The sequence below is a fragment of the Pelmatolapia mariae genome, linkage group LG5 (assembly GCF_036321145.2).
Source record: "Pelmatolapia mariae isolate MD_Pm_ZW linkage group LG5, Pm_UMD_F_2, whole genome shotgun sequence".
NCBI classification, from domain to species: Eukaryota; Metazoa; Chordata; class Actinopteri; order Cichliformes; family Cichlidae; genus Pelmatolapia; species Pelmatolapia mariae.
In genome coordinates this window covers 16,891,035-16,912,303 of record NC_086231.1, presented here as the reverse complement: position 1 = coordinate 16,912,303, position 21,269 = coordinate 16,891,035, and the positions used below count along the sequence as shown (strand labels likewise).

Here is a 21,269-nt window from a genome sequence, read left to right as displayed (position 1 = left end):
TTAAAAACCATAAAATGAATGAGGACATTCTATGTAAGCTTTGAAGTTTCCAGTTTTTAAAACGTCACTTGCTGAGCAATCCTTCTCTTTAAAAATAGTCCAATCTTCCTTTTCTTGTCTCATTTCTTACATCTTTCTCCATTTTTCAGTGTTGCACATTGCACTGGGAAATGCAGCAACTTTACATTAGCTCTCAGACACATTTTGTTATTTTATTCTTGTTCCTCTTCCGTAGCTCTAGCTAGATGCTTAGGTACTGTGATTGCGACGTTATTTACATCTGCACCATGAACGTATCACAGAGATGAGAAGTAAAGAGGGAATGTGTTGAAGGTGTAAGCAGATCATAAAATGTCATTATTATTCTCATAGTGAGAAAGTATCTCCATGCTGTCACTGGAAGCACTGTCAGGTTATAGCACATGAAAAATTCAGTCATTCAATAGTAGCCTGCCTATCAGATTTAATTGCTCATTAACTGAAGGTACTGGAACTCCATTGGAGATCTTTCTGGAACACTTTAACCCCTAATTGAAGCCATTTCTGATGAGGCTTTTGATGAATAGTAGATGGATAGCACTGAAAGGCCAGATTAATTTCTGTAGTCCTGTTTCAGGTTGCTGCTGAATTTATTTCCATATTTATAAACGACATGACTTTCAGATACTCTTCATTTGCTAGTAGTGTTTTAGGTTCGCCACTTCTTCTTTGGTCCTCCATTTGTCCAGGTTCTACAAATGTTTAAAGGACATACTGCACACTATGCCGAGATATGACAAGTGTTTTGGCTAATAGGTCATTGGGAGTCACCACGTGCACGCAAAAATACTACTTTGGTTCTTTGCTAAGGTTTCTGTTATTTGTAGACACAACACATCCTGCAACACATCCATCCTTTTTTGCGTTGAGTGGCTTAACAAACTAATTTTAAAAATCCTCTAGAAATGGTCAGGTACAAGGACTGAACTGAAAACGAGTGAAAATATAATTACAATGTAACAGAAAAAACTTTTGAAAACCTCCAAGAAGCTTGGACAACTTTTACTCAAGACCAGTTTTTAAAAATTGCAACAAAGTCTGGAAGCAGAATATAAAGAAATGGTGGGTGACTCAAGATATCTGTCTCTGTTAGTTTCAAAAAGCTGTAGTATAGCAAAGGGTTTAAACATCTGTAACATGTTCATGTTACAAGTAGAGTAAGATAAATGAGATAAATAGTGCATATAAACAGAAAAAAAATGTCTGAACACCCCAAACAACATAACCAATGAGGCTTGCTGGCTGCTCCATGTGGACTCAATTAGAGGTCCTGATATTCACTATTCAGCTCAAGTGACCGTTAATTCCTGTTAAATCGATGCAACTTTTTCCTATTAGTCGCATTTTGACCTTTCAACAAGTTAACACAAGCCCAGTAGGGATTTAAGTGATTTCTATTCACACTGTGCCGCCTTTATGAATAAATGAAAAGCTAACCGTGAGCGGGAGACCTGTACTGTAATTATTAAGGCTGGTTTCACTTTAATAGACTTACAGTGGGATGTAATGCTGATTATGGTTCTTTTTTTTTTTTACGGAAATGATCATAACGTGTTCTTGTGAAAATAGTTTCTGCTGCCTGAAGCTGTTGTGGTGAAATAGTCTCTTTCTGTTTCCCAGCACCGTTAATGTCATATGGGGAATTCCAACCATCTCACAGCTGAGTCAAAATGCACTTCAAAATTACCACTCCCTTCTTAAAAGTTTATGGTTAGATGGCTTGCGCAATGTTTTGCAAGAGGGAATGTGGGAATTTGAGTTGTTCCAAATATGTCATCCATCTCACATGAATAAACTGTTTGGACAGAAAAAGCAAGTCCATATAAACACATGTAATGTCTGTGACACGACTTCAGCCCTTTCCACTGCAACTTCTGAGTGCTTTGTTTCATTGTTCGATGCCAGCAACAGAGGGAAGTTGTCGAGAAGCAAGTATTTTGTCAGTGTTGTGATTTCATGTAAGTTTTGATGTCTGTGCATTGCTTTGTTTTGTTTTTGGCACTGCCGTCCATTTCCAAATTTCTAATTCTCATGAGTTTCACGAGCATATTCCTCTTGAATTTTTCTTGTCTACGTGCTGACTATAGCTTAAGCTGTAACATATGTCCAAACTGATTCATAATTGTTTACAGGCACAGATGCTATTCTACATAGGTCTGCTGATGGAAGAATATTTTGGGCTGCTGTCTCTGTTTTCTTGCTGTGAGAGAGAGAAAGAGAGGGAGACAAACAGAGATTATGAAACAGACAAGATGACATAAAGGGGTAAAACTTTGAGGCTTTCAACAGACCAGTGAACTGCAATCTGAAGAGCAGCAGAGCACTGTGAGAGACAGGTAATGACTGTGTGGTAATACACCTCCAGACCTTAATTGGTTTGAATGAGCAGCTGGAGAGGCTCTTCCACCGGGCTGTGAATGAGCAGACTGTCAGGTGACAAGCCGTGGAGGGAGAACTAATTGTCACTTTCCTCCAGACACGCTCCTGTCTTTCCTCATGTAGCTGACAGAAACCCTAGGAGGCAAGGTTGGCTGAGTGTGTTTTTATGAACATGAAATCTTCTTGTATAGATCTCTGTTTGATTCCTTTAAAAGTGTGGTCACATTCTGGAGCGAAACTTCAAATTACAATAGTTAACTTTTATTTTTTCCATTTTTAAATTATCATTGCAGCGTCTGTGGCTGTGTTTGAATAAAGCAGTAGTTACAGACAAACCAAACCAACAGTGTTTAGATTAGCTGCTTATCAAACTCACTGTCACTGTGCAATTCTGTCTTTGGTATGAATTTTCAAAGAAAATGAATCCTTGATTTACAGCAAAGAGGGCGTGCGTTACATATTAAACAAATAAAACAGGAACAGAAAAGCACATCTGTTTCAGCAATGGGTAGCTACATGTAGGTTTAAATCTCTCTTTGTTATATATGATTGAAAACGTAATTTATAATACAGACCTAGAAGTAGCAAATGTAATGCAATTGTTTAGAGAAATTAAAATAATGGTTAAAATGGAAATACTGAAAAAGTTTGTGCTTCCTCCCCCAGTGGCTTGTTGTCGGGATTTTCTCTGTATTATTGTATAGGATCTTTACCTTTACAATATAAAGCACCTTGAGGTGACAGCTGTTGTGATTTGGTGTTATATAAATAAAGATTCATTGAATTGCATGTAAGCACTAAGGAGCAGTTTCAAATGACAGTCTGTAGTAATGTGACATGTTTGAATGGATTGCAACATAACTTTAAAAAAACAAGAGATGATCAAACTTTTTCAGTTGCTCGTAACAGTCTGTTTTTTGTTTTTTAATCCAAAGGATGTTTATACTACCCTACAGTGCCAACAGTATACAACGTTAGCTAAAAATGCATGACTAATTTCCAGTGGAGCCTGATCAGTTTATCCATGGAGTGATATTAGCTTCTCGATGGTGTCAGCTGTCGTAATTACTGATAATTAAAAATGTTAAAAGTAAAGTGGAGGAACAGGAGAAACACCCTTCGATTATGTTATGAATGTTGATGTTGCATAGTTTTCCCAGCAGGGGGCGCTCTGCAGTACCACAAACACACTAACAACCAGCTGATCTGAGCAGAGTTAAATAAATAACTACAGGTAACAAATGTTAGGGAAATCTGTTTATACAGTTTGTGTAACTGGAAGAAAACTATATATTGACAAGTATAATAAAATATTTTCTTTTTTAAAGGCAAATTATTGTTATCATTTCAGTCTTAAAAAACCTATATCAGTCAGGCTCAAGTTACAGCCATCTCCAGTGTTGGCTGTAACTTTTGCAGTATATTTTGGGGGCTTTTAGACTTTATTGTATTAGGACAGAGGAAGATTTGCAGTAAATAACTTCAGGGCAGATTGTAACCCAGGCCTCTACAGTGACATTATGGTATATCGGTTGCCTACTCGACCCAGTGAGCTAATCAGCACCCAATATCAAGCTTTGAGTAATGATGTGGGAGCAAATTGCCCAAATGTGCTTTTTGTTCATGCTCTGACAAGCGAGGCGAGAGAAAGCATGGACTCTATCCACTTTTTATCTATATTTTATCAAAGTGAGTTGGAAGTTTTACATGAGATGGGTGTAAAAGAAAATAGTCCAGATTTCTATTGTAGAAAACAAGTTTTGAACTGAACTGAACGGAATATTAAAAGCTGTTGAGGTAAACTCTGCATTGAGTCATCAACAATTTCTCTTTGTTGGTGAAATCTTAATACTTTGTAGCTGAAGGTTTTTTTAATTGTATGCCTTGGGAAGAGTTGAAAATGATGAATGGCATTTAAATTCAAGTAAATACGTAAATGGAAGCATTCAAACTGTAATTTTTTAAAAATTTATAACTAAGTAGGAGTCTGTTCAGGGGAAAAAATGCAAAGAAAAAAGCAATAAAACACAAATACAAGAGCAATCATGTTGCAATACACATTAGATTATCTCAGAGGAGACGGCTTGTTAATGTTCAATTTCTCCAGCATGGGCATGAGATACTGAAGTGGCTGTTAACATGACCGTTATGCCACAAGAGTCTAATTTTCAAACATGCTCTTGGTATTAGAGGAAGTGGAGACATTGTTGCTGCAGTACAGTATGTTCCGAGTGGAGTGAATGCTGTGCTTTAATACTGACGAAATCAAAGGATTAGACCAAGTCTGTCTTGTGCCTTGCATATGTCCCTGTGTCACTATAGGTATTAGCTTTTTAATACAGTCTGCTTTAGCTGTCTGATTACACTGCTGAAGAGTGAAGGTCCTGGCTTAAGAAAGGCTGTAAGCCAGCAAAGTATGAATGTATTTGGCCTGTAGAGGAATGTCCCATCTGCCGCTGCGGGATTGTTGGTGGTGCAGGATCTGTGGGGTTAGACCAGCAGGGGGTGGGCAAGACCATCTGAGGGGGGAGCAGGATGTACTTTATAATAGTTAACAGGGAGGGTAGAAGGGGGATGTAAATGATGGGAGGGCGTAGACTGATCCCTATGGTAATCTCTGTCCCATCCCTTTTCTATGATGTTCAGAGCAGTGAACTGATGCTGCAGGAACAGCAAAAATCAGACGATAAAAAGTGAAGGAAGAAGGAGAGTTATGGATTTTTCCTATGTATTGAGGAATGAGGAGAAGCTGCGGCCCAGCTGCATACCGTGGGAATTGCACGGAGATGGGATAAATGGAGGTACTGCACATTTCTCACCAGGGTCAGAAATGCTCAACATGTTCCACCTCTGACCTCCATGAGTGTCGTGCAGCTGCAGTGCAGTAACTTTTGATTCATGAGGTGGTGTTTCTACAGCCTTGTAACGAGATATGCATGGATATACACATACCATGCTATCATTTAACCTTGTGATCAGCAATGTGTGGACATCTGATACTCAAGGCGTCTCTTCTATTCTAAGGGTCAGTTCCTGTGTGTATGTGATTGTTTGACATGGGCGAATGCACATGACTGGTTGATACATTTCAAATTAATTAAGTCTGTGTCACAAGGGACACCTTGACACAGGAAGTCGATGAGTGTGAATTGTAATAGTGTTTATATAGTGTATAATAGTGTTGCTCAGTGAACACTGTAAATGAGTAGCTGGCTGGTGCTTCGGTTAATGGTTTTGTGCATCTTTTGTCTGACCTTTCCTTCATGACGATGAACTCCACAAAGCATCTAAACTTTACACTATCAGTTATTTTTTTATTTTTACCAGCTTTTTGGCCTATTATCTTCAGCTTTGTCCTAGATCTGTATGTTTTGAGTTTTGTGGCTTTGCCATTTCCTGACATTCTTGGGCATTAAATTAGCCTATTGAGCTCACGTCATGCTGATCCAGCAGCAGCCAGCTGCTCTGACATTTCTAGTACAGAAGCAGGTTTGGAGATGAGAGATGGTTAATTTGAGACCCTCTGTTATTGTTACTGCAGACCCTTTGTTATTTTTGGAGCACTTAGGTGTTGGAGGAAGTCAATAAAGACTCAGTTTTGTTTGTTTGTTTGTTGTTTGCTTGTTTATTTGTTGTTGTTGTTTTAGTTTTAGATGCATTTACAGATGGGTGCAGTATATTTATGATCTCTTTTTGTCCTATTACTCTACTGTAAAACAGCAGCAGCTGGAGGACAAAAGAGGCTTATCGGTCCCACTGAAAGGTATTATTTCTTTCAAGTCTCATCTTCAGCTGCATTATGGCGTATTTGTGTCAATAGCTTGTGCCAAGACTCAATTTTTAAAAGTTACGCTGCTAAGGAGTAGTTTGGCATTTGAGAGGCATCACAATTCACCCATGGATGTTTACATTATGGCATTATCCATTGCCTCACGAAGCAGGAGTTTGGCTACTGCCAGTTGTTTTTGGTCAGTTATCAGCAAGTTATGCTTCACTAATACTGTGAAAACAGTGGCTTGGGTAACAGTGGCATGACCAAAATGAGTAACATAGATCTGAAACAGAAATTTCTCCATAAATAGTGATGTAGCGACTGCAGGACGGATTGCAGCATGTTGGCAATCTGCGTGCATTTACAGTTGTGGTCAAAAGTTGTGGAAATGAAAGTCCTGGTAATTTGGGGATTTTCATTTTTAAACAACTGCAGATTCTCCTGTCATCAGTTTAAACAATTTTACATAAGTACAATTATTCATTTGGTTCGGCACTTTGCCAAGGTCTGGAAGGAGACCCAAACTGTCACCATCAGATGAAAGGAAACGGGTTCACATGTTCAGGAACAACCTGGGAACCACAGAGGCTCAAGCCTGCCATGCATTCTGGTGGAACACCAGCGTCACTATCCAGTTTTACATCACCATGGGCTGAAACGGTGCTGATTGAGAAAGAAGAAAGAAAGAAAGTTTATGTAAACTTCGGAACACAACTGCATAAATTGGATAGCAGTTATTTTCAAACCTTGCCAGTCTGTCTGGACCACAGTTGTTTGGACACAGGTTGCTATCCACCAGCCAGACTATGCAGACAGACAGTGCAATTGCCTTGCAGGCAGGTTAACGCTGTTCCACACTCAGAATCTGAGTGTTTGCAACAGGTCAATGCACTCGCCAGGTAACCACAGATTTTTCTTAGTCAAAAGGAGATTTGAGACCTATTTTTACTCTAGTGTGATTGAGCCATTAGCAGTGGAAGCTAGCCAATTTGGTTAGCAATGTGCAGTAAATGTTTTTGTGTATAACACAGGTACAGGTACCTACTATTTCTTTTAGTTCAATTAACACACAGCACAGCAGTCCACTCTGCATTATATGTCAGATATTTATTTGTATCAGGCTGTAAGCGTGTTTATTTCTGGCTCTAAAGCTGTTATTTTTAATACAGGAGTCAGTGGGGATTGGAATTAATATGACATTATTTTTGGCTTCAGACTAAATAGAAATTGTTATTAAATTTTAGTAGATTGTAGGGTTTTTGGCTCTTTAAAGAACAATTCAGAAAACCCTGCTGCTGGACATTGTACATGTGTGATTCATAAAGTTTCTGTAGATGTAAATATTTCCCGACACGAGTGTTATAGAAAATGGAAAATGTATAAGTGGAGTGGAGGATATCTGCAAATGTGCAGCAGTAATAGAAAATAGCGATGTTGTTTGCTCAGAGTGCTTCAATCATTTGGTGTCTTCCCTTCCAAACTCTACTTATCAGTCGGCATCTATTATTCAGTGTCCCTGTTTTCTTAGACATTCATTCACATTTTCTTTAAAGAGATTATGGTTTACACCAAATGTTACCAAACAACCCGGATATCTGATGGAGTTTATTCAGTTATATTTGACATAAAGAGCATCATACGTAGCTTGGAATAGTATCGTTTTAAAACAGCTATACTTTATCTTATCTTGGTTGTTTCCTAACAAACTACACTATCAGGTCAGTGTATGTATTATTCTCCGCGTGAGCCAAAGGTTAAGCCTTCAGACTGTTTCTAAGATCCAGTTTCAAATGGTTTGTTATTCCTACTATTGGGTTCTATCCACATATGCTTGAATATTTTGGAAAATTGTGGGGTTTTTTCTATCCGTTTTGGCCTTTCGTCCACATGAAAAACAACATTTTAGGTCACTGAAAAGCTTTTGAAAAATTCCTTCGGGGGTGAAGATTTTCACTCCACTTGTGTGTTTACATGTGGATTAAAAAAACAACAAAAAAAGATCCTGGTTTAAAAAAATACCCATTCATGTGTCATTGCCTTGGATTTGTATGTCAGTGAGAACAAATATCCTTAATATGGCCGTCTCAGGCACGCAGCTTTACTCTTAGTAAAATATGCTGATCCAAACCTCCCGGGTGACAGTCGTGTATTTAACTAGTACTTTCTTGTTTTCACAGTATTCACTTATTGTTAAAGACATTTTTGTGATGATGAGTGTAATTTGCTCTTTTGTTAAATTATTGTGCTTTGATACCTTTTTTCTCTCTGATTTTTGCCCTGACTTTCTTTTTGTGTGTGTGTGTTTTTGTGAATTTAATTACGATACAGTTTTTAAATTCAAACTATTCTTCTGAGTGTGCATAAAGGCTGAGCTGAACTGAATCTGGGAATACACATAATGTCGGTAGATAAAGCGTATTCATAACCAACAGAAATAATGGCCCATAAAATTAATTTCATATTTTTTTTCAGTGAGCTATAACTATTAATTTCCTTTAGGCATTTCAGACACATTTTCCTGTCTGTGAATTCTAAACTAATCTTCCCCTCCACACGACTAAGAGTGCTTCCCCTCAGACAAATTTTGCACAGTTTCATGGTAAATTGTTCTCAGGTTTTGAAATAGAAGCTATCTTTGGCTATTTGAAGTGAAAGAAGATTATTGCATAAAGTTGGCCAGGTGCTCAGAAGAGTCTTGAGGGCCTGCCTCCAGAAATACTGTGCAAATAGGAAGCAAAGTGGTGCTGTAAGAATCTGAGCTGACTGTTAATTAGGAGGAAGAGGAAACTAATGAAGATCTCCAGTCAACCTTACTCAGTCCCTTGAGAGTGCAGTGCCCTGGGGAGACGCAGGAACATAAAACTGTTGTTTCAGTAGTTCAGATTACAATTTTACCATCATGTTACACTACAGTGATCTCAGTTGCAGGCATCATAATGACTTGTGAAAAACAAATGAATGAATAATCTCTCTTTTTAAAAGTTCAATCCGTTCCTTCTCTTTTTGCTTTTACAGTTTGACTATGTTTGTATGTTCCTCACTTTATGGCTTCTTCTCTTGCCGTCTGCCCTGCAGGGCGCCAGCAATATGCATCTTAGAACCTCTCTGCTCTTATTACTGCAGTTACTCTCCTGGGGAGAAAGCCTCAGTGGATCGAACGAATGGTGATCACTGACGCAGAACCAAACAGAGGGAGGAGAGGGTGGAGGGGCATTAAAGGCGAAGGGGGAAAAAGTGACAGGCTGAGAGAGCGAGAGAATTTTTCACTGCAGGAGTTACAGTACAGAGACAGTAAAGGAATCTTAATAATCATGAGGACAAAAATCCTAGGAGAGAAAGAAGTAGATGAGTTGAGGGATTTGGGGGTTTTAAAACTTGGAAGAGAGGCTGATTGATGAAGGAGGATGCAAGAAGAGAGGGCAGTGAAGGAGCGGGGAGGCTGCTGGACTGACTGAACAATTGCAGAGCTGGCGGCGACACATAGCATGAAAGGCAGGAGAGGCATGGACATAAGGAGAAAGAGAGCCAGTGTTGCTCTCAGCAGTTTAAACTCCTGTAGCTAATGAGGTGACATCAATCACTCAGTGTACCTCTAAGCCAGTGGACTATTGTCTGCACTTTCAAAATGCAGTATCACAGTAAAGGTCAGCTTCCTTCACAGGATGGCGATAAAGGTGCCTACTTGCTTTGGGTCTTATCAGTAATTGTCATTACAGTCTGCAGGAGCAGTGCAGGCAAACAAAAAGAGCACTGTCTTTAAGCTAGAGTTTCACAGTGAAACATTAGACAATGAAATTCGGTACAGATTTTCACCCCCAAAGACGGATTTATCTGATCTTTGAGAATGAAATTTTCAGCACCAGCTTGCATCAGCCTGTTGTCCCAGGCTGTGTCATCCTCCACTGAGACATAGTTTAATAAAAAAAAAAAAAAAAAAGAAAGAAAAAAAGTATTCTTTCAATTGGACATAAAAGTTTCACATTGGATTATTTCTTCACATTTTCATCTTTCACCACTGGCTTATAATGTCTCTCTAAATTGCTTTACTCACTGCATTCCACTGCTGAAGGTGAAACCCACTTCTTAATGCGATTTCTGTTTCTGCACTGTTGTCGGCAAAATATATTGGCTAACATGAAACTCGGGTTTCATTCTGATGTTCTGGCAAAAACCGTCAGACACAAAGTTCCCTCATATTTACTCAGAAGTGTTTATGTGGGGGGAAAGGAACTATCTACAGCATTCATTAATGGATGGCCTTTGTCTGCATTTTTTCATTAACTCTGAATCGAGGGCTTTAAAGATTATAAGATATTCAAGAACTATACTGCTAGTACAGTAGGATCGTAGACTCTCAGGTTTTTCTAGCTGGTTAATTAAAAAGAAGGTAAACAGAGATATGTCTATAAAAGTGTTACATGTTTTCTTGCTGTTATACAAGAAAATTAAAACTATTAGGATGAAAATCATGGATCTAACAAGTGCTAAAGCTAAAGTACAGCAAACTATATCATTCAGACTGGTAAATATTACACTTTTATCATGTATCTTCTGGAATGAAAGTAAACATTTAGCAATAGTACTGCAATTAATACTCAATAACTACTTACGTTACCCCTGTAGTGGTTGTTAATAAACACATTGCAATGCAGAAGTAAATGTGTACATTTATTGTACAGTCATGTGAAAAAGCATTCACAATCAAGAGCATGCTTAACTGCTTAGCGATTAAGAGGCCAAATAACAGCCATGTGCTGCTAATCAAATCCTCTTGATTTGATTAGCATTAGAAGTGTCAGCAGTTCTATAAACGTAGACGTTTTGACAGTTTGTTGGTCTGGAGCATTCAGGTGTATGTTAATATAATGCCAAGTAAGAAAGACATACTCAGTGCTCTTAGAGAAACGGTTGCCGCTGCCCATTAATCTGGGAAGGGTCATAAGACCACTTCCAAACAATCTGAAGTTCATTATTCTACACTGAGAAAAATTATTCACTAGTGGAAAACATTCGAGACAGATGTCAGTCTTTCCAGGAGTGGACATTCCAGCAAATTTGCCTCAAGGCTAGAGCGTGCAATAAATCAGAGAAATTCCAAAACCCCAAGAGCCTACATGTCAGACTCTACAGGCTGTTAAAGTTCACGACAGTACAGTTAGAAAAAGACTGAACAAGTACAGCTCGATTGGACGTGTTGCAGAAACAGATAGTCTCTTCTATCTGAAAAAAACAAAACAGCACAGCAAATCTGAATCTTAATAAATTACAAGACTTTTGGAACAATGTCCTTTGAGACCAAAGTGAAGAGATCTGGCTGTGATGCATAGCACTGTGTTTGTTGAAAACCAAACACAGCTTAACAGCACAAACACCTCATATCAACTGTGAAGCACGGTGGAGGGGTGATGATTTGGGCTCGTTTTGGAGCTGCAGGACACTTTGCAGTCACTGAGTCAACCACGAACTCTTCTTTATACCAAAGTATTCTCGTCAATGTAAGGCCATCTGTTTGGCAGCTAAAGCTGGGCTGAAATTGGGTCATGCAACAGGACAATGATCCCAAGCACAGCAACAAATCTACAACAGAATCACTCAACACAAAAAGAATCAAGGAGCCACAATGGTCCAGTCAAAGTCCAGACCCTAACCTGACTGAAATGCTGTGGTGGCACCTTAAGAGAGCTGTGTATAAATAATACCGCAACAAACTGAAGCAACAATATAAAGAAGAGTCCGCCAAAATAATTGTTATGTGATAGTCTAATAAAATTATTCAGAAAATAATTACTTCAAGTTACTTTTGCTTAAGGTGATTTTACAATCTACTGAATCATGGAGTGTTTTTAGTTTTTCTCAAGACTGCATAAAGTCCTGGGGAGCTTTCTTTTTCCACATGGCTGAATGTCACAATGACTGACGTGGTGTTATGAGGCATGTCAACTTGTGCAAATAACCTGTGGTGATTTGTGATGCTATAATACAGATGTTTTAAAAAATGGGATCAGAGGAATGTCATCAACCTGTGTCATTTATCATTGTGATATCATGAAAATGTAGTTGTTCATTAGCCAAAGTGCAGATAAGGACACAAAAAGAAATCTGAAGTGCAGTTAAATGTCACATAACTCACTGCTCATGAGTTATTTTTAAGTAAATAGAGCAACATAAAACACAAAACAGATTTCAGTATAATTTCTTCCCTTATTGATCATTTATGTCTAATATTCAGCCTTTGGCTGTTAGCAGAAATAATTGTAAAAGTAACCAAGCATATATTCATTTTGTGTGTTCCACAAAATATTTTTGAATATAAGGTACTTTCATAAAAGGAAGATGTCTGACTTATTTAACTAACTGAAATAGAATATGTTTACATAGAAATGGAGAACATTATTTCATCAAAAAAACAAAACAAAAACAAATCTCTACAACCCTGACTGTGGAGGTCACCTTTATTAATTACTAAGTGTTTACACTGTAGCTGCAGGTATGGAAATCTTAAATAATTGGTAGACATGCACTGTGCCAGGAAGAGACACCCGGTTTGTGGTGTGTGTGTGTGTGTGTGTGTGACTTGTGCTTGAAGCTTTGTGGTTAAGTTGTAAAACTTAGCTGGGATGCTAATTAGCTCTTCTACTGCCATTCAGCTAATTATAGTCTCATGGGGGCTGCAGCACTGACAGAGAGGAGAGGATAGAGTGTGGATACTTTGCTATACAGGAACTCTTTGCTGTTCTTTGATGTTTTAGGAAAGGGCGTAAGAAAGTGGTCAGCTCCCTTCTTTAGATTGGGCCTGTGCTGAGACATTACTCATTCTGAGCGCTGCATACTGCTGAGCAAAAAGCTGATTCAGGCTCTTATTGAACTGTAAGGCACTGCAAGAAGAAGGCAATGACCTTAAAGACTTTAGCATCCATTGTAACACTAGCTGTGAGTAGAAGTCATGGTGTGGATAGCTTACTGGGTCATTTTTCATTTGCTGAATGTTTCACCATTACAGTAAAACTCGCCAGTACACTGTGTAATCCATCACCACACCAGAGGGATGTAATGCTGTATAATATGCAGTATTTCATCCACCAACAATAATAGAGTGACTTTTCTATTTCTGTTTCTCACACTCATGCGTCCCTTTTTTAGATATCAGTATGGTTCAAATGAATTAATGTGAAGGGCTCCTGTGTTAATCATTTAAGTTTCTTCTAGGATACTACTTACAGTTTTTTGGGGTCTGTTTTTTAAAAAAGTAGACCATAGGCTCATCAGCCCGATTCTCAGGGATTCACATTCAGCTGCTCATTAATACAAATGTCTGATTAGTCAGTCACATGGAAGCAAATCTTTGCATTTAGGCATGCAGACCTGGCCAAGAGGACCTGCTGAAGCTCAAACCAAACATCAGAATGGAGAAGAAAGATGATTTAGCCTTGTAGGCTGTTGGTAGTGGTGGTGGTGTAATGTTGAGGGGGATAATTTGGGCTACACAGTACCAACTGAGCAGCCTTTAAACACCACAGTATTTCACCACAGGATGTGGTGAAATGAAAGATTCACATCACGGATGTATAGCAGTAGCAGACAAAGCTGCAGCATTTGTGTGATGCTATCATGTCAATAAGGGTCAAAATCTCTGAGGTATTTTTTGAGCACCTTTATGAATCTACACCAAGGTAAAAAGGGGGCCAACCCAGTACTGTCGAGGTGTACCTGTAAGTGCATGTTTGTTATAGCTCTTTCACTACTACAGAGAAAGGCACAAAGAGGATATTTTATACAAAAACATTTTGACCTCCGAGGATATCAGCATGGTTTTTAAAAACTGATACAGCCTTGAGTTTGCTTCAGATAAAGTTTTGGGTGCTATCTTAATATTTAGAGAAATGATTACAGCACACAATACCTTTTTTGGTCTTCAAATGGACACCCGTGTATCACTGCAAGACAGATTTGTAAAATTTCCTTTAAGTAAAGTGAAATGAAGTCAATTTAATACCACACATTTATCTCAAGAGTCTTGAGAATCTACAATAACTTCTATCCCCAAAAAAGACCCAAAGACAAAAGACCTGCTGGTAAATGTCGTTGTCATAAATGCTTGTTTTTCTCATCTGTCAGGTTCCCAGAATCATTGTGTGCTTGCCGATTTGAGGATCATTACAGCAAGAGAGCACAGTTTGACTAATAGCTCTAGACTTTGTTGTTGGTTCCAAGATAGCAAAAAAAAAAAACCCACTTGTGGCTTGCTGGGCTTTTTTCATATTATGCTTGGTGCCAGGAGCACAGCATGGTTTGTGTTCTCTCCGCTTTTCTCGTGCAATTAGCAACTATAATAGACAGGCATGGCAACTGTAGCAGGCAAGCTTTGTTTATAACAAGAGCAAGATATTTCGCATCACAATAACATTTTTTTTAAAATCAATAAAACATGCTGCCATCAGATATGACTTTTATTTTTGCCCCAGCATAGCTGCAGCTGCTTGGTTTAAACTGGGGTTAGCTGAGTTGTTGTATATTGGAGGATATATTCAATTCTCTTTGTGGACTTTCTTCATTGACTGGTTGGCTACAGTGTTCTGTTTCACTGTGGGTGATCTCCATCCTTGCATCAGTACTCAGCTTGTCTGGGCCCAGTGAACATTGCAGTCTCAGTTGTATTATTCACAACTTTAGCCTGTGCTTCTTTTGGTCAGTACTATGCATCACATACTACTAGAGCTATTATACTGTAGCAACTCTAATACAAAATCTCTCTGTGTTTCACACCAAACACAGCCTCCAAGTGCTATGCTACTGTGTTGTATTATTCAGACTGAATAGACTGAAGAGCTGCAGTGGTTTCCTCTGCAGAAGATGCTCTGGTCTTGCAGCAAAGCCCTTCAATCTGTCACCTTTTCTCATCTTTTTGGTTCATTTGTTCATTTTGGTTTTCATTTTCTCTCACAAACTCATCTATAACTTACAAGCAGAGGTTTTGATAGTTTAGCCTTTGGTTGGATTGACCAGTATGGAAAAATAACCTGTTTACTTAAAACAAATATGAATATTTTGATGGTAGCCTTTCTGTCTTCTTTCTCATTCCTGTAGGAGCTGGGATAGGTAGTGTGGCAAGATTACATATGAGATTTTTTTTTCTTTTACTCATGCTTAAGCCTATGGGGAGAGGGAAGTAAAATAAGTCTCATATTTTCCAAATGTTCCCAAGCCAATCCTGGCCAGCTGCCGCGATCAGAAGGCATTGGCACAAGGAATAGGAGGAATTTTTTATTTATTTTTTTTTTTTTTAAGTTGTGTCAGCGTTGGATTTCTTCCAGGCAGATTTTCCTGCTTAATCTTCACTTTAAATCCGTCCTCATCTAGCTTTCCTAGTCCGGCAAAGCCTTTGGGTTATGGCAGGGCGGATGATGCCCTGCAATGGCCAGCTGTGGCCCAAAGAGTCAGATGAGCCATACAGTGTGTGTGTGTGTGTGTGTGTGTGTGTGTGTGTGTGTGTGTGTGTGTGTGTGTGTGTGTGTGTGTGTGTGTGTGTGTGTTAGTGCACAAGCTCACATGTGATTCTGAGCATGTTTGCATGAGAGGAAACTCTTGCATGTGTCATTGTGTTCTTCCATTCGTCTGTTGTGTCCAAAGGGTATTAATGTTTTTATTTAGATGAGAATTCATCTCATTTATTCAGCTGTACTGTGGGGAAAAACCCTGGAATTCAGAGTTTGTTCTTGTTTGTGGTCACAGAGGATAGACCCATGTCAGATCCTGACTAATCCAACTGAACCTTAAGCGCTGGATCCTCCTCTTCAGAAAGTCTGTCATGGATTAAATACTATTCTACTGAGTGTTTATGGGTTCACATCACTTTCATTATCTACACCATAATGAATTCCTAATTTTTCACTGGCTGCACCACAATAATGCTGCAATATTATTACAAATGTTTGATGGACCGTCATCTATCCATCCTATGCCTTCATCTATAGCTATCATGAAGGATGATGGGATTTATTTATTTATTTCTTTTTTGTCACTGCTTGTCATTAAGCTCTAGTCTCCTGCTATTCCAGTCTGGCAGGTCAGCTCCACGGTGATTATTCATCAGCCAGCGTTACAACTGGATGATGCACAACTACTGTAAATCATCCCATAGTGACTCCAAGGTTAGGTATCATCCCATAACCTTGTTTTCCTGATGGTACTGTCATGAATAATGAACTGAGGTACTTTCCGTTCTCCTGAGCCCTTCAGCTGTTTTGGTTTCGACATAACAGCGCAGCTCATTTTAATCACAGGGTTGAGCACTGAAATGCTGATATTGTTGTGAGCAGGTGTGGCATTTGGTACTGAATTGGTAATTCAAAAGACGCTCATTCATATGTCTTTGTCGACTTTGCTTAAGCCCTCATTGTGGAGTGCACACATTTCTTATTTTAATGGCAATGACTTGTTAGGACTACAGGAAATTAGAGTAAACAACCCTGCAAAATACAGTTGGAGAGGGGAAAAGGCTCAGAAAAGGATTTATGATTTCAGAGGCTTTTTTCTGGCTGCAGGTACGTTTTTGGGAAATAGGTGAAGGTCTCTTTTTCTTATCCTAAGAGGGATTCCTTTTTTAAGATATCAAATATGGATTACGAATCATTTGTTCACTACTTCAGAGAAAAGTGGCTGTATTTTTTTTACAGTCTCATATACTAGATAAAATAAGCAGATGGAAATGTTCAGATGTTTTATCTGCCACAGTGATTTAAATACTGTAACCAACAGATCATTAAACTTTATCACAATAATGCAAAAATGTACAACCACTATAAAACTGCAATGATGTGCAGCATTAGCCACGATGGGCTGCTACATGCTGAGATATTAAAGGGGTAGCAACAATTTCTCAATGGTATGGAAACATTTGTGTGTTATATTGTGGAATAAATCTCCCTGCCAATCCCTGCGCTGAAAAAAGGAGTTCCATTTCAACGTTAGTGAAAGGGGTTTCTGAAATTTTGGAGACAGCACACCTTTCTTGACTCTGTCCTTGCACACAGACATCATTAGAGTGAGCAAAACGCAACAAACCTGCAGACGTCTAAGATGAGCAACACCGCTCATAACACCGGTAACCCTGGACGCTCATCTTCCCCAGGCAATTTCTCCTCATTGATGTAATTGATGTGTCCCTGAAGGGGCTTTTTCGCCCATGTTTCCTCAGGGCAGGCTGCTGTTGCTGGCTTAATGGCAACTCACAGACAGCATCCAGAGGCTATGGATCACAGCAGCCTTGGAGCAGCCTTTCAGGCCTCTGTTATTTGAGTGCCAGGAGTATTGATTCACTGTGTCACGGATTATTATAAACACAGATTAATAGACAGTAAGTTTTCAGCTCCGGGCAAAGAAAAAAACATTAGAGGAATGGCATTTTGCTTCAGTGGTTTGGCTACATGTTGGGGTTGTATAATAGAGATGTGACAGCTCAACCTTCAGTATATAGCATGCAGTTTCAGTTTTAATCCCCAGAGAAATCTTTCAGTTGCTTTTCTTATAAGGCGACGACTGTGTTGAATACTAAGTCAACTTTTCCTGGAAGAATTTCAGTGTTGTCATATAACTATTTGACATGTTTACAGCCTGAGTTTATGAACTCTTCACTCTTCTCTTCTCTTGTTTTGTTTTGTTTTTTTGAGTATTTTTTCAGTCATTTCCTTATTTCATTTGGTTCCATCATAAAAATGATTTATTTTCAATTTCTCACTGCTATCTGTGTCAGAGGCTGTTAATGATACCTAACAGTGGAGGTGCACGGTGCTGTGGGAGTGTCACTTCAGTGTTCTGTACACTGGGATTTGGAAGCACTCTGTGTGTCTGTGCCTGATGATACCAGTAGGGACCCGTGAGCACTGAGGTGAGGGATGAGCAGTCTCCCTTGTGAAATATTCAAACACTAAATATCTCAACCGACTTCAATCCTGTTGTCTTATGTAACCAGGCGGGGGTTTTCTGGCTCGGTACGATGCCAGAGGTTAGAAATCCAAAAGGCTTCATTTCATTCAGCTTTGCTAATGTATTCAAAGTCTGCATGGTGGTGAATTTTCATTTAAATACTGCTTGAGGTTGTTCACATTGTGTTACAGATTCTATATCAGATTCTTGCTAAATTATTGTGGCCAAAATATGTTATTGATAACAATATTGTCACCACATCTATAGAAAACAGCATTTTTGTCACAGTTAAATATTTCAGATCACGAAGTACATACAAAATTAGGGGAAAACATCTACCCAAACCTACTTGGCCCTATGTGAAAAAGTACCTGTCCCCTTGTGAAATCATGAATTAAATGTGATTAAGCACATTTTTTTTGGAAAGCTGGGTTTAATTTTTCTAGCCACACCCACGCCTGATTACTGTCAGTCCTGCTGAATCACTTAAACAGAACCTGTCTGACAAAGTGAAGCAGGCTAAAATGTCCAAAAAGCAACAGAACGACACAAAAATAGCAGAGAAATAAAGTCTATCTATCAGTTTTGAAAGGGTTACAAAGCTCAAACTCACTTGGGTTATGCAGCATGACAAGTTCACTACTGAATGGCTAAAAAAAAGAAAAGAAAATTAAGATTTTGGTGGGTCTAAGTCAAAGGCCGGACTCAAATCAGATTGAGATGCTTTGGTGTGACCTTAAATAGGCCGTTCATGCTGAAAAACCCTTTAATGTGGCTGAATAAGAACAATTCTACAAAGAAGAGGGAGCCAAAATTCCTCCACTCTTATGAGAAAGACTCATTGCCATTTCTCACAAATACTGATTACAATTTTTGGTGCCAAGGGCGGCACAACATGCTATGAGGTTTAGGGGGGATTTTCACATTTTCACATAGGGTTATGTAGGTTTGGATAGCTTTTCAAATGTGACAAGTGTGGATAAAATAAAAAATTAGCAAGAGGGCAAATACTAGTTCATTACTATAGGTAATTTTGCTCTTATTGTCAGTACTTGTATGTTGTATTACTGATTCATTTTGCACATAAAACATGTAATCTCATATCTCCTGAATATTTTTGTTCTGCTCTAGCGTTACTTAACATAAAAAGGATTTCCATAATACTTTCTTTTTATAAAGAGTAGAGTACATGTGCAGAGTAAAAATGAGCAGCTCAAAACAAAAAAAAGTCCCCTCACTATGTATAAAGAGGCATTGAATTATTGTAATTTAAACTGCACGACAACCTCTGTTTAAGATAGCAACTCATCTGCCTTAACAAAGACCATAAAGCCTTTCAGGGAGAATGTGTGAAAACAGTAAACATTACAATGAGCTTCTGTTCTCTATGAGCGACTGATCAGTCACTCACCTCTTAAACTCTGCCCCACTTTGCACACAATCAACAGCTTGTGTTTCCGCTCATTATAAATTACTGCAAGTGGTGCCCGTACATGTTTGTGTCAGTCACTGGCAATAATAAAACAGATCTGTGTGTCTGAACTCAGCAGGACAGTATTTTAGGGTGTTGGTATTCCACAGTAGCATGCTAATAGCTCTTATTTCCTTTCCGGTGCACTGATTGATACAGGAATAAATGCATCTGCCACATGATCGAGTGACTGCCAGAATAATTAAAGGTTAGCTGAAGGTGGGCTCTCTCGAAACTGATGGTAGTTGTCTTCTCATTCTGCTTCAATACCTACACTGGCTCCTGCTGAGCGTCGACTCTTTCTATCATGTACTGTTAATGCCATTATGGCTCCAAAAGCTGAGTGTTCACTAAGAGGGAAAGTTGGGTCACATGTTTGAATAGCTCCTCTGACTCTCAAACTCACCTCCTCATATTCTAATTAACTGTTCCTGAGTCCATTGTAATGCTGTGCTTCCCCCGCTGCAAAGAAGGCTCTTACATTTTTAAAGAATTCAATATAACTTTTGGCTTAATAGGAAATAAAAATGCAAATTTTCTGCTGGAGTATTATGGGTTTGCTTTGTGGATGCTTTCTAATAGAAGGTAAATAATGCATAAAAGAAAACAATTTGCATTTCATATATATATTTTGGCTTTAGTTTGTAATAGTGCATCTGTACCTGTAGGTGTGTCCTTAACAATTCATCTCAGTAGAAAGAGACGTTGTTTGCATATAACCAATCAAAATGTTTTTTGAACCACATTTGTGTAATGCCGTGCTGTCACTCAGCTTTCAACAGCGTACCTGCAACACCGGCAAAACACATTTATGAAAAACTGGCTTCTTAAAAATGTATCTTGACGATCCTCAATCTCACAATTTAAACCTCTTTTGCAACAGCGAACTGCCACAGGAATAAAAGTGTTTTAAAAACACGCAGCTCATTCTGTCAAAAGTGGTGGCTCACTCTGTCAGTTGGGAGCAAAACAGTTATAGTGTCTATAGTCAAAATACTCTTAATGTCTTACAATGGCCCACTACACAGCTGCGTGACATCTGTTTGTCCTGTCACAGGAAGGAAAGACCACATTTCTGAAAAATCCATTTAATAATTCAATTCAATTTTATTTATTTAGCACCAAATCACGACAGCAGCCCCCTCAAGGCAATTTATAGTGTAAGGTAAAGGCCCTACAATAATAAAGAGAAAATAGTGATTAATATTGAATCTTTTTGCCAACATGGTGGTTAGTACTGTTGCCTCACAGTAGAAGAAGAAGTGGGAATGTGGGCTGGTGTTGGTGATTCTAACTTAGCCCATAGGTGTGAATTTGAGTGCCAATGGTTGTCTTTCTCTCTCTCTCTCCGTGCTAGCCCTGCGACAGACTGGTGACCTGTCCAGGGAGCGCCTTGCCTCTTGCAGCTGGGACAGGCTCCCTTTCCCTTGCGACCCTGATCTACATAAGTAGTGAATGAATGGATAAATTCCACTTAGCTGCTTCATTTTCAAGGTCCTGGAAGGCACGTCATAAGCACAGCCTGTGCTCTTCCTTTGACAGCAACCCAATATTCTTGTTGATTTGTGAAGTTTGGAGACTACGTGTAACTTCAGTAGAGTGTTGACTGTAATTCTAGTGGACGCGTAGTTAGATTAGATCAGATGTGCAGTGTTTAAAATCAGGGCATCTATATTTTGAATATGC

The 21,269-nt window shown here is 38.9% G+C and overlaps 1 protein-coding gene across 6 annotated transcripts in view; it reads left to right on the top strand.

The window, feature by feature from the left end:
- kaznb (kazrin, periplakin interacting protein b) overlaps nucleotides 1–21,269 on the top strand; it is a 141,720-nt gene that overhangs the window by 80,828 nt on the left and 39,623 nt on the right. The window contains exon 1 of one of the 6 annotated variants that reach the window (XM_063473925.1): nucleotides 5,064–5,219. The exons of 4 other annotated variants lie outside the window; for them this stretch is intronic. In XM_063473925.1, coding sequence (XP_063329995.1) covers nucleotides 5,132–5,219 — 88 coding nt within the window. In that variant the 5' untranslated portion in view covers nucleotides 5,064–5,131. Of the gene's footprint in view, nucleotides 1–5,063; nucleotides 5,220–5,265; nucleotides 5,444–21,269 lie in introns of those variants that run through there. One more of the 6 variants, XM_063473926.1, reaches the window with a different exon arrangement.